At 43.0% G+C, this 13,467-nt stretch overlaps 1 protein-coding gene across 2 annotated transcripts in view; it reads left to right on the forward strand.

The window, feature by feature from the left end:
* Positions 1 to 9,002, forward strand: part of LOC119449392 (CCR4-NOT transcription complex subunit 7) — a 66,893-nt gene extending 57,891 nt beyond the window's left edge. For both annotated transcript variants that reach the window (XM_037712561.2, XM_049666748.1), the window contains exon 7: positions 7,806 to 9,002. In XM_037712561.2, the coding sequence (XP_037568489.1) occupies positions 7,806 to 7,991 (186 nt within the window). In that variant the 3' untranslated portion in view covers positions 7,992 to 9,002. The remainder of the gene's footprint in view (positions 1 to 7,805) is intronic.
* Positions 9,003 to 13,467: the final 4,465 nt, after the last annotated feature.

The following is a 13,467-nucleotide window of genomic DNA, read 5'->3' on the forward strand; positions in this document are numbered from 1 at the left end:
ACGGCACCAATTTTAAACCAGTCACTGACATCAGTCGCAGTCATGTGGTGGCATTGAGTCACCACTGGGTAAGCAGAAGCAGATGCATGTGTCTGCAATGCACTCCAGAAGGACTGCAAGTAAAAGTAAAAAATAAAAATAAAACAAAAGTAAAAGGATGGGCTGCTTGGTCTTGCAACTTCAGATAGCACAACAGTTTCACGCCACTGAACAGTAATCTGGTTGTGACAGTTCAGTTGGTTGCTATGTATGAATGCCTTACAGAGTGCTTGCTACACAAGTAATTTGCCAATTTAGGGAGAACCAGAAAACCGACAAATGGCATGCGTAGGGATTGAACCGGCAGCCGGTACCGCAAGGGAAAAACCGTCTGCGCTTGTGGAAAACAGGCCAGGTGGCAAACTTGCACAAATTCAGAAGTGAAGTAGTAAATAGCAATGATTGCAATACTATCTTGTTAGGGTACATACAAAAAGTACAAGCAATTACAAATTGGCCTGAAGCTGAATGCTTGTAGTACAAGAAGGAACAAAATTATACAGGTTAATTATACAGGCTTCTGCACTTACAGGTAGCCATTTTTTCAGGGATACACAGATTGTGCAGGGTGTGTGTGTGTGTGTAGGCAGGCAGGCCCATTTTTGGGAAGGGCTTTTTGTCTTATTTTTGTTGCTGTAGTGCCAAACTACTCCTGAAGGACTGCAAGTTTTTTCGCTGCGCCTCCTTTAGCTACAGTCAATGTCCGAAAAAATGAGTGCTTGCGGAAAATGGAATATTTTATAGGTATTTCTCGGATAGAGAGGGCCAAGGACATAGTAGCAGACCACAACTCTGCCAATGCATCATTAGCACAGTTGCATCATGGAGGTCGAGCTCGTTGTCGGCATTGGCAAATCATGCAAATTATATCTCAGTGAAAATCGCACAACCAGCAGCTCGCAGGTTTTCTATCTCGATGTCCATGCTAGGGGACTGATCAGACATGCTGTCATTACCTTTGCATGAGATGGCTGTCTCGGTACTGAGTGTGAAGTCTGCATGGCGAAAACAGTTGCGAAGCGTGTTTTGTCGCCATCTTCCACAAGTCTGAAAGCATGCTGGCAGCAGACCTACGATCAACATTGGAAATGCTGAACTCCTTGCTCACGCTGGTTTTTGACTGGCTGCTCTCATTTTGCTTGATGATAAGAACGGTCATCCCTTATGGTAGCACTTTCTGCACTTCGAAGCCATCGCTGAGGATGACGAAGGGGAAGTCGACACCATTGCTGACTGCTGCGAATTATTTCAATGAAAAATACAGTACCGAACAGCAACAAGCTTGGTAGCGAACGTTCAAGCGTCCAGGCCTAGCATTGCAGAGTGCACGACAGCACAAAACGACCGTGCACCAAATACCATATGGCCAAACACAAATAACCACACGGCTGCCAACAGATTGGCTTGCAAGAGCACTGATTCAAGGATGCAAGATAACCAAAATGGCGGCAGTGTAGCTTTGATTGATACCATTCCGGGCCTGCGGTCATGACAATAAGCAAAAAAAAAATTGGATTGCAAAGGGTATCGGTGTGCAATATCTTGGACATTTTTATAAGTTGGCTTTATGGGGGTACACAGTGGTGTCGCGAAGGGTCCGAATTATCGGGCACGTCTAAAAATGTAGGTTATTGACTGTAGTTGACTGCTATTTCTAATGCAGCTGTCGGTGCTAATCCATCTTTGCTATTGTTGTGAACATTGAATTTGCGGCGCAATAAGTCTTACTTCATTTGTTGAGTGTGCCAGAACAGTTGTGAATCTGATACTGTACAACTCATTGTATTCGAGTAGGCACTTCTAGGCAACAACAAAAAAGTGTTTTAACCTTGGCATCCAGCGATAAGCATTCAAATGAAAGGCTTGCAGCCCTTTGCTGGCACATTCACAAAACGCAGATAAGCCAAGTGATTGCCAAGAACGTGAGAGCAGATGTATTTTGTAACAGTCTATTCAATTTTCCTTTCTATTTGTTGCACTGATTGCTGGTCCTGGTGACAATGGTGGCACAGCTTCATTCAAACCGATGGGAAACAGAATGGCGTGTTTTAAACTACAGTCCCAGGAAGCGAAAAAAATACCCTTGAGTGTGCATGTGCAAGCACTTTCTCACAGCTGTAGTTACTGCAGAGCGTGAACCTAAGCATCTTCCACCCCAAAGGGCAGGCATTGTGTGTAATAGCAGGTATTGGCACACGACCCTCAGTGACCTTGACCAAGGCAAAGTGTGGCATGTGCACAGTGTGCATGAGAGTGCGGTGGCAAAATGGTGGCGGCATTGGCAAAGTGTAGTGGTAAGGTAGAGTGCTGTTGTGTCCGACTTAGCAACGCGACCAGTTAGGCACATAGTCAAACCAACTGCTCATTGCAGTTATGAGCTGCTACAATTTACTAGTATCACATGCTGGAAATGCTTATCACCACTGTAGAAAATGTTTGGATAAAACTAAATTTTCAATATGTTTGCATAGAAATCTCGAGTGTCTTTAATTAACCACTCATGTCCATTAGTTCAATATAACCTGCTTTTTTATTACTATGTTAGAGCATACGTGAATGGTAGGTTAAAACAACCGTAGTAAATACCCACCTACCATTTGCACAGCTTACGGGATTTTTTTTATATCAAAGGTACAGGTTAAAATTATTTTAATTTGCTGATTGCTTAACATAGTTTTGCAATGTAGATTCGTTTCTTTTATTTTTGGTGTATTTGACTATCGTTAGGTTTCACAAGGCTGTTCAAGATTACTCACTCCAAATGATTTAATGAATTTAGGTGACTTTCGTATATGACAGCACTATAAATAATCCTTAAAGACTTATTCTGTATTTTTAATGAGGCTTAGTACACAGCAGAAGTTGTAGAAACCACTTGAACCTTGCTATAACAAAGTTAGAGGGAAAGCTAAATTTGCTTCTTTATATCTATTTTGCCGTTGCCTAATGGAATGCACAACTTGCGCGACGAAGGAGACTGCTTTGCAGCCCGCCGAACAAGCTGTTACGTGGCCACGTATGCAAATAAATTTTAAAACAGCAAAAAATGCTCAGCTTCTACAAAGACAGCATTTTTGGCACACTGCCAAACGGTTTATCACAATGCCATCAGAGCTGTTGTCCGTGAAGCCGATGTGTCCAGCATTAACCACGTGCAATCTTGCAAAAGTAGTCGATCCCAAATATATCAAACTGATATATTGAATTATTATCTACATCAAACAGCTGCGACATTCCCTTGGAAATCCCATGCAAAATAATAGTGCTGTGCTCCGCGCATATTGAACTCCCATTCACCAGCACATTTAATATATCAAATTTTAATCAGCGCCTCGCCCCCTCCGGTGCACTGCTCTTAACATGGACACAGTCGCATCTCATGCCATTGGAAATATATAATGCTGATGAATTCAAAATGACAGTTTGACAGATGCTGTCAAACAAGCCATTGAATTGCACAGTTAAACCTCGATAAAAGCAACTTCATTATAATGAAATTCTCGATATAACGAAGTATTTAACTTCGTATAACCTCTAGTCCATAAAATGCCATGTATTTAGAACCTTAATATAACGAAGTGTGTTTATACACGATTTCAATATAGTAAAATTAAAATTTCTGCTGTGCAGATGATGAAATGGCTGAGTTACAAGTGACTGCTTGTGAATGCACCTCTCAAATCATGCGCTACACGACCAAAAGCGACTGCCAAAGCTAAGCAGCTTCATAATCCATATGAAGTCCCAAGTGTGATAAGATGCTATCACGCCCCGCGCTCTATATGCCTTGGGTGCTAGTGAAAGGCACGTGAGGGTGAGCAGAGAAGGATGGTGGCTTGATGAGCGCCGTCTTCCCACGCGAGCAAGGAGAGAAAGGGGGGAGGGGGGAATGGAGCGAGCTCACGGTAACTCGATCAAGCATGCTTGAGGGATGAAGCGGGGGGCAGGTAGGCGCATGGCTGACCATGCGGTTGAGCACAGGGCAATCTGCCGCGTGTGCACAGAGCAGGCGTCTTAAGACAGTGCAGCATGTGTATGCTGTCTTCCTATGCATGTAGTACTGGAGGTTGCGTAATCTGATGTTTCGGAGACGCATTGAAGCAAGAGGAAGACTAAGCATTCGGACGAAACAAAATAAACATGCAACTTGCTTCTTTTTATCCTTGTACTATTGTACATGAGATGTTAATCTGACGATTTGTTGTCATAGCAACGTGCTTATGCCCTTCTAAAGAATATGCCAGTCACAATTTTTGTGTGTTGCCATGCACATTATGGTACAATGGCAGATACTTGATAACTGATATTTTGGAGCACGTGTACACAATTTTTATTGCCATACTTTAGCATTAACTGTAGTTAATAAGTTGAAAATGCTGGAGGAGCTTCTCCCCATAAGAAAAGCATATGCCTGCTTGTCGTTCCTCTGCACTGGAAGAAATAATTTCTTTGCACATATGATGTGTCCCAGTTGTTTAGCAACGACGTGCAAGATGCTCTAACAGCCAAATACAGTGTTTTAGAGGAAGGCAACAGCTCGAAGCATTAACCAGTCATTTGGAAAGGATATTAAGTTTTGCCTGACCTATTGTCCAAAATACCTTCTTGTCAATGACTACACCTATGTGTCTGGCCTTTACCACCAAGAAGACTCGGCCCATATGGTCCAGTTGGTCCCTTCCCAAATGTATCACTCGCACCTGATTAACAAAAAGCTTCCCCAACAGGGGGTGAGTAGTTTCATGACAAGGAGGCACTAGAGCAAGGCAGACACACGATCAAAAAGGATGGGGAAGAGAAAGGATAAAATGGTGCATACATTCTTGTATTCTTTGAGTCTTGACTTGTCACTGACTGTATCAGTAAAATGTTGACCATGATATGCATGTATGAGAAGCCCTGTAATCATGTTGTAACTGCAAGAATGGTGAAAACATGAGGTGGCCTTTTCAGGAGACATGGCTGCTAGGCTGGAAAAACTAAACTTTTGTTTGGCTCATAATAACTTTTTTCGTTTCCTTGTGACACAACAATTAAGAGGCTGGTGGTCCAAACACTTCATAAGTAATTCATGCATACCTATATCACAATGCAGCCATAACATTCTGCTGTCTGTTCCTCCCAACCCTGACACACATGCAAGTTTGACACATTCTTCAAATAAGGCAGGTAGCTTAGATTATTGAAGCCGCTTAGTTAATTGTTGATAGTTTTTATTTTGAAGAAAATCCACGGATTTGGCTTCGTGCATGCAAACCAAAACACGATTTAATAAGAGAAAGCTCCATTCAAAGCCACCTGCTGCCACTTGTGTAGTAACACTACTTTATTCTTACCAGATCCCAAGATACGTCACATTCCTGGTAATTGCTAGCTAAATGTTGATGCTAATGGCCACATAACAATGCATGCCCATATTTCGGTTGTTATACGGATAAGACAAGCCCAATTGTTTTCTTTTGCTCAAATAAGTTTTGGGGTTACTCGACAGTATTGCAGACAAAATGTGGGCATCTAAGAGTGGGTAAATAAATGTAAGTGAAATTCATTTGGTAATGAAATGTTAGATCTCTGCTGTGTGCAATGATGAAAGTAGACCTTTAAAAAATTTATTGATGAAGGCTGAAGACTTTAAAGACAAAACTCCACTTATAAAGTCAATAATGTGGGTCAAATAAAAGAAACTGCTTTCATGTTTCATTCTTTCTTGACATCTAGCCACATAAAAATAAGTGCCCTCTAATAAAATTAAGTAGGAGAAATGCAGTAGAAATTAGGGTTTTCTCTTTTTAACCTTTTTTCTCAGTTGTCAATTACCGGCTGAAGTGCTCTTGATTTGCATTTGCCATTTGGCTACAAGTAGCATAGGAGCCCTTTCTTTAAGGACGTTCAGGTAGCGTCAATGGATAAATGTGTCCCACTTTTTCTATTGGGAGGAATGTAACTCATTACAAATAGCCATATAATTCATCTACACAATCTTATACGCAGGCAGGTCAGCATTGAAAACAAACAAGGACTTGTCTTCTGTTTTCCCCCTACCACTTGTGGCTCTGGCAGCTTTAGCAGATCTTTTTTTGTACACGTCCGGATGGGCAGAAAAGAATGTACATGTTTTTACTCTTCCTTTCATGACATAACTATATCCAGCCCATCAGTGCTGTTGACCTCACCCTTTAAAGAGACTGGCTATAAATTGGGGAGTAAATATGAGATTACAATAATGACAAAAGCATGCAGTGCAGTTAAGGTGGAGTAGCTCCCATTGTGCTGTCCCAGTCTTACCAAAGGCACAAGACAGTGCTTCTCACTTGGAACTGTTGTTCATTATGTGCAGTGGCAGAATTAGTAGCCTTATTTTGGAAAACCAGTGGTTTGCTATGAGTTGGCTGTCAGGCGGTGCCTGGTTGCCACCTCTTCAGCGCGTTTGATGGCCCGGAGCGGGGCGTCCAGGCTTGCAGTAGTTAGGGTTCTGTCCCAGGCAGTGGCAGAAAAATAATGCACATTGTGTTGACTTCTTTTTTTCCTATCTGTATATCCAATCCAGGGTGTTGCTTTGGCTTCAGAGTGGTACACACAAAACTGCTAGTGACTTTTTGTGATCGAAAAGGCCATTTTTTGTTCAGAGACTTCTCCATGACAAAGCAGCCACAGATGATGGACACTATTTGTATGGACTATCAGTGATTGATTTCTCAATTGTACTCGCATCTCAATTTCTCACAGTACCAGCTGAGGAGCTGGTACTGTATTTTCACAGTATACCCATCATGTCCGACGTTTGTAATTTCTCGTTTAGGAAACATTGTAAAAGATCCTTTGGACATCTTGAAGTACTATTCACTTAAGGCTAACTTTGTTTTCCTCTGGTGCCTTATAAAGGCTGATAATAATGACGCTGCAAAATTGCAAGCCAGAAACAATGTTTCGAGAAAAATAAGAGGAAGTTAATTTTTATTGACAACATTGACAAAGAATTTATACCTGTGACCACATATTTGGGTTAAGTGGCAGCTAATGATGCAAGTCAGGTTCTTGTTCAACCCTATTGGGTATGAAGAATGAGTGCAATTTACCCATGAGCCAAAATAATTTACTGGCATTGTTTAATTGAAATGCCTCATGATAGTCCTGAGCACTTCCTGCAGGATGCAAGCATCACACAGGAGCTGTTGAACCACTGATATATGTGCAGTAAAGTTTAATTAACATTGTCGTTGTATGTAAATAACCATTTTTTTTTTTTCAGCAAGCACAGCTTCATTGTCAAAACCGTTCCTGCTGGTCAACAGAATTTCTTGTTACATTACGCTAGCAGTCTTAAGAGTTTAAAACTTACGGAGTTATGGACCATTTCGGCTTCTAGCTATAATACCATGTATGTGAAATTAAAGATTTTCTATGTGCAGTAGAACTCTTCTACAGCATGTAAAATCTGGGATGTTGGGAAGTGACCGTTGGTAATGGTAGCGAATTGGTTAAACTTGACAGAGAAGAGGTAGATGCCAATCGTGCAAGAAAAAGTGAATAATACACAGCTGTATGAAGTTGTGTACATGGTTCATGAATGCTGTCATGCTTTGTGTTTGTCTTGAAGTACTGGCTTAACACACTTACACAATGCCATAAACGTCTGGTTACTATTTCAGTGCGTGGTCTTTGAGCACTTTACGGTATACTTGCACCAGTAAAAAGTGCTCGGCAAGCATTCGGTGGGGGGGTTGTCTCTGTGTGTTGTTATATAGGGCCCCTGTCTCCCCTTGCAGATGTTCTTTGAGGACAACATAGACGACGCGAAGTACTGTGGGCACCTGTACGGCCTGGGCACCTCGTATGTCATGAATGGCAACTCGTACCACGATGAGGCGACTCCCAACAACGTGGCTCTGGCACTGCCTGCGGCCGCAAACGCCGCCCAGTCCACACCCACTTCCACCAACTCTGCATCTTGACATGCCTGCCGCCACTGCAGTGCCCACTCTCCAAAAGCCCAGCTGTGCTGTGCATACTCTGAATGCACCGTGTGTGTTGTTCCCTCTTGTTGCCATTGGTTTCACTGCACCTTCTCCACAGTCTCCTTGCCACATGCCTACCACGTTGGTCGAGCAAAAAGCCGCGTTACCACCCGCAGTGTTCCTTGCTTAACAAGAAAAGCTCTGATTAGGAAAGGTGGCAGAGAGATGGCTGGCGGTTAGTCCCTTAGGGGAAGTGAGAACACATTTTATTTTTGTGAAAGGCTGGCAGGGTGCAAATTTTGTTCATCTTACAGTGTTCCCACTTTAATGGGGCTGCATGTTTAAGTGTGGGTGGATTGTGGGGAGAAGTGTGCCAGAGAAATTGTTCCCCTGGTATTCATTGGTATGTGGCCACGTTGGACATTTTATATTTCCACCAGAATGGTTGTTCTACATGTGCATTATGTAAGGTTTTTCTTATGGTGGCTGTGGGGCTAGTAGACAAATTTACCCAGTATGTCACTCATTCGAGGCAAATGATGCATCGTTCCATTGTGCATGCATGCTGTTCACTGTACAGTCCTTTTGAATTCCTGCCTCAGCTGCAAAATGCGCCCCCTAATGTTGCTCCCAGTGCCTATAAATTAGGGGATTGATGCCACTTAATAAACAGCTGTTCCAGACTGGGGCAGTCCAGTCTGGTACAGCGTGGGACACAGCGCAAAAACTCCGTATGCTTAGAACTCACTTAAACCTGCTTCCGTGTGGCCCATAGCACATCTGTGCGCTATAAATCTTGTGCGAGAACAGTCTACCTTATTGCTTTGGAAACGAAATTAGGGGGTGTTTCATTAGGGGGCGTTTGCTGGTTGCACACGTGTATTTTTACCTCGTTTCGGAGGTAAAAGCATCTTAGCCTTGTGCGGGCCGACAGTGTGCTATGTCGCACATTGATGGCCACTTATACATCAGCACTAGTCAAACTTATGTGCTCACACAAGATTTTGGGAACGCAGAAACTTAAAAAAAAAAAAAGTGCACTGTGCCTTTCAGTTGCAGGGCACAAAGTATTTTCTAGCTTTCTTACACTTTTTGCCTTGCAAAACCTTTTGCTGGCAACAGGCCCTTACCAACTCCCCTCTGCCTTTTCTTCTCTCTTGTTAAGCCAGTAGGACGCTACACACTGCATAGTAGCAAGTTCTTCTCTTTCTTTTTTTTTTTTTTTCACACCAAGAAAATTCAAAAGGAACAGCAGTGAAAAATAAGTGCTTCCAGTGGTTTTTTTTTTTTTTTTTTTTTTTGCGGCCTCCTAATATGCTTTTATTTGCAAAACGAAAGCCTTGTATGAATGTCTCACTGCCTTTGTCGACACACTTGGTAATAGTAACGTGGTGAACTCGTCTTGGTTCTTGTTTTGAAATTCAGTGGCTACCAATGCATTATCTTACTGCTTTAAAGATTTTAGTGAAATATCCAGCTTTTAGAGACATCAAGCAGGATTTTTTTTTCCTTTTCATCATACTTTGCAGAGGTGTTGGATACTGTGTGCATTGTATCGCGCTGCGACGCTTTGCTGACCATGGCAGTTTGTCCGTGTCGGTTCTCTTGTGTATAATGACCAAGGCTGTGTAGATATCCAAGCTGGAACTGCCTGTTTTGAAATTTTTAAGGATGTGATTTTACCATGCTGTGTAAGATAGCCAGATGCACATAAGGCCATCGCTGCCCTAAACCTGCATATCCTGGAGGAGCTGTACTCCACGATGAAGTGGTTGTAATAATGCAAGTCGCAAATATGCTGCATTGCATATTGGTCCAGGCCTCCCCTCCTGTCGCCTACCTGTGTACTCATATCTGGCTGGCCCAGAGTATCTGATTTTTTTCTTTCTTTCATGCTTTTCTGTTAGACAAAAAGGCTTTTTGGAGGCACAGCTATTGGTGCTTACATACAAGGTGTACAAAGTCATGATGAATATTCTGGGTGTCTTGTCCACCAGCTACGTTGTCTTCTTGCCCCCTTTCTCTCACATTCTTCTACGTGCAGTTTTCTGTGGGAGCCCTGCACACACACTGACATCATTTTGGAGTCTAAAACAGCAACGGCAGCATTTGGAGAGAGGGTGCCACTGTGGTGCAATGTCGTTTTTAGTGAATATGATGTATGTTGTAAATAAATAAAAAAAATTGTGCATTAAAGCCTGTGTGTCTGAAGCTTTACATTACTAGCACATAGCTTCTCATAAATCATGCAAACTGTTTCTTACACATGCCTTCTAATATTTGCTTTGAAAGGCACGAGTCCATAAGAGAGGGTTACACACCCAATTATGACCACCTGTGCATGAACATAATATAGTGCACTTGTCAAAGTTGCTGCTTCAGGAAGTCTTAAATGGTGAAATCTTGCTGGGTTTGTACACTGCCTGAAATTCTTGAAAACTCTTACATTTGGAAAAACAAATTAAAGAGCTGTTAAAACTCCTTGAAAATAAATGTGCTCCTTAAATTCCTTGAAATCCAGGGTTGGGGGCGACTTCCAAACATTACTCAAAAGTAATAAACTGCATATGTGCTATGCCATGGACACAGTCTATCGGGAAAGTTTTAGGTATTTTCTTTTGAAAGTGTCGCTAAACAATTGCAATGTAGCATATTCACAGGCACCAACAACATGCTCGTTTAAATCACCATTGCCATTGTGGAGCTAGACGAAGCCAGATTAAGTGACCAAGCCGTGCCACCATTTTGTTCTAATAGTTTGTTCAGACTGCAGCTATCATTGCTTCATTTTCGAGCCCTACGCTTTAAAAATGCCTGACGAAAAGTCTGTTTCAGGCATTTGGCTTTAACACGACGAGTACCTTATTTGGCTGAAGTCTGACACTGCTAGCCATCGTACCAGAAAGTGATTGACCTCGTTACAATGAGAAAATCAACTTAGAAAAGCGACCTGAAGCTGCAAGAAATTGCAGCTTAAGAGATTTCAGTATTTCTTGATGTGTGCAAATAAGGCTTGTCCCCTCCTTGAATTTTGAGTAAAATGTGCTGTATCCTTGTGCTCAAAGCAAGAAGCCACAGCCACCACATCATTTGTGAGAAAATGATTATCCTCAATGTGAATCCATAGGTGTGGCACAAGATGCTCATGTCATCGAAACTGATCTAAAACCAAATGCAAAAACAACTGTTGTCCCTCCGAAGCGAACATTTTTCCCCACCCGAGAGTTGCACGAAACTACCAAGGATACTCGGGTGGGTTTCTTGAAGCTTCGCAACTTTAGTAGTAGTATACATATTGGGGGTGTGGGCAAATATCACCGAATCGAACATCTACTAACAATATTTCGAATGTTCGGTGTAAAGACCCATGCAGTGCCGCATACGCTACAGAGTGCTCGATGCGCCCCTTCGTTTCCGGCGCAAAAGGAGCGCCCTGCAGACTAGCCACATCGGCTGACGCAGTAGAGCGCTGCCCGATGTCGGCCCGATGCGGGGTTGGCGCACACAACGGCCGAACGCTTCAATTCACGGAACGCCGGGTCCGGGTCTGCCTCTATTAGCGCAAGGTTTGTCCAGGTCGGTAGAAATAATGCGACGCGAACAGAGGGAACAGTAACAAAAGTAGCGCGTATTTCATTAAGTGCACAGATCGGGCCGATTAAGGCCGATCCACACGACGGACCAAATAGCGCTTTTGGACAGGGGCGTAGCCAGGGGGGGGAAGTGCTGATGGGGCTTCACCCCCCCCCCCCCCCCGAAATTTTTTCGTGCCTGCATGCACCGCCGACCAAAACTACTTCCGACGCCGGGAATCATTCTGGATTCTGTCTACAATGTCTTTTTCACGCTCGACAAGACATTTCGGCACTAACATTGCGAACTCGAGCTGGATTTTGTGGCAACACCCTGCACCTGGAGTCACGTTACGCATCCGAGCACAAACTTTCAAGGGCTTTTCAATAGCAAGCGGGCGCGTTGCGGCATCTCGCAGCGACCGCGGAATCTACGGAGCGCAAGGATTTCAATTACGAAACTTTATGGGTATAAAGTTCTCACTACTTTTGACGCGAAAGGTGCACTGACATTTCCAAAGGCGTGCTTAAAAGATTTTCAATTCTGGAATTTTATGGGGCTAATGCTCTTATAAACTAGGGCCAACATGCGTGCACTGGAGCCCTCGCGTCCAAGCCGTTCCAGAAATGAGAGCACGCGCTCGCAATCTTCCACAGAGACGAAAATACTAAATATCACCGTGACTGTCGGCTGATAATTTTCTCCAAACATTTTCAGGAAGCGCACCCAATGTGATCGATCAGCTGGGCCAGGGCAGGCAAAGTAAAATATGAGAAAACAGAAGAAAGTAAATGGCCTATTGAGGAAATTCTTTTTGCAGGCGACAAAGTCTGGCTCTCCGTGGCCACAGGGACAGTGGCCCTATGGATTTAAGCATAGCCCCCGCTGAAAATACAGGTATTTTCAGACCGCTTCTTCGCATGCGAGCTGATTGTGGAGATACATATCTGAAGAACCATTTGGAAAGTTGCCCCAGATGCACAAAACCAAATTATAGAAATTTGTGGTGAAATTATCAAAGAAAGCCTAGTTGCAAAAGCAGGCTGCTTCTCCATACTTCCTGACGAAACGACGGACATCGCTGGAATCGAACAGCCTACTGTTTGTGCAAGGTACCTAAACAAGTATGCCAACTACATCGAGGGAGTGTTTTAGGTTTTAGCACCGGAATAGATGCCCTCTCTCATTGCGACTGCAGGTTCTATGTAAATCTGTACAAACTGTTGCAGATTCTAGTCACCCTTCCAGTGACCACTGCCAGTGCAGAGAGAATATTTTTTAACAAGAGTTTACTAAAAAACTACTTACGCTCTACAATGTCTGTGGAACGCATGGTTAGGCTGGCACTTCTGTACACCCACAGAGGTGTCTGCATCGTGTCCGAAGTCATTGACCGCTTCGCTCAACTTCCCCGCCGAGAGAAGTTTGTCCTTTAGATAGCGAAGCAACAAAAATCAGTGCAAGCAAAAAGCTCTCGTAATTGTGAAAACGTATGACTGCTCGTTAGCTTTTAAAACCACAGAAATTTTAGCGGTTTATTCTAGCAGTTAGGATCATGATCAAAATTATCATGTGAATACGAAAATTACGAGGACATCAATAACCAATTTTTACCGACCTTGCTCATTGAAAGACCGGCCCACGCGGCGTTTGCCAAAAACACACTCGGATATTGGGTAGTTCAACTTGCCGCATCATCTGTGGCTTTCGTTTGTCCTTTTCTTTTCTTTTTAGCTACCTGCTCTTATTTCTTTTTTGAAGCGAAACAATACCCTCCTTTAATTTTGGGTGCAGAATAATTGTTGCCGCTGTGCAGGCAGTTAAATTACACCTTTTCATACTGATTTCTGCATTATTCCTCTATTATTTAACCCACATGGCACTGTTGCGACCGCTGCAT

Source organism: Dermacentor silvarum, chromosome 4 (assembly GCF_013339745.2).
Source record: "Dermacentor silvarum isolate Dsil-2018 chromosome 4, BIME_Dsil_1.4, whole genome shotgun sequence".
In the NCBI taxonomy this organism is placed as follows: domain Eukaryota; kingdom Metazoa; phylum Arthropoda; class Arachnida; order Ixodida; family Ixodidae; genus Dermacentor; species Dermacentor silvarum.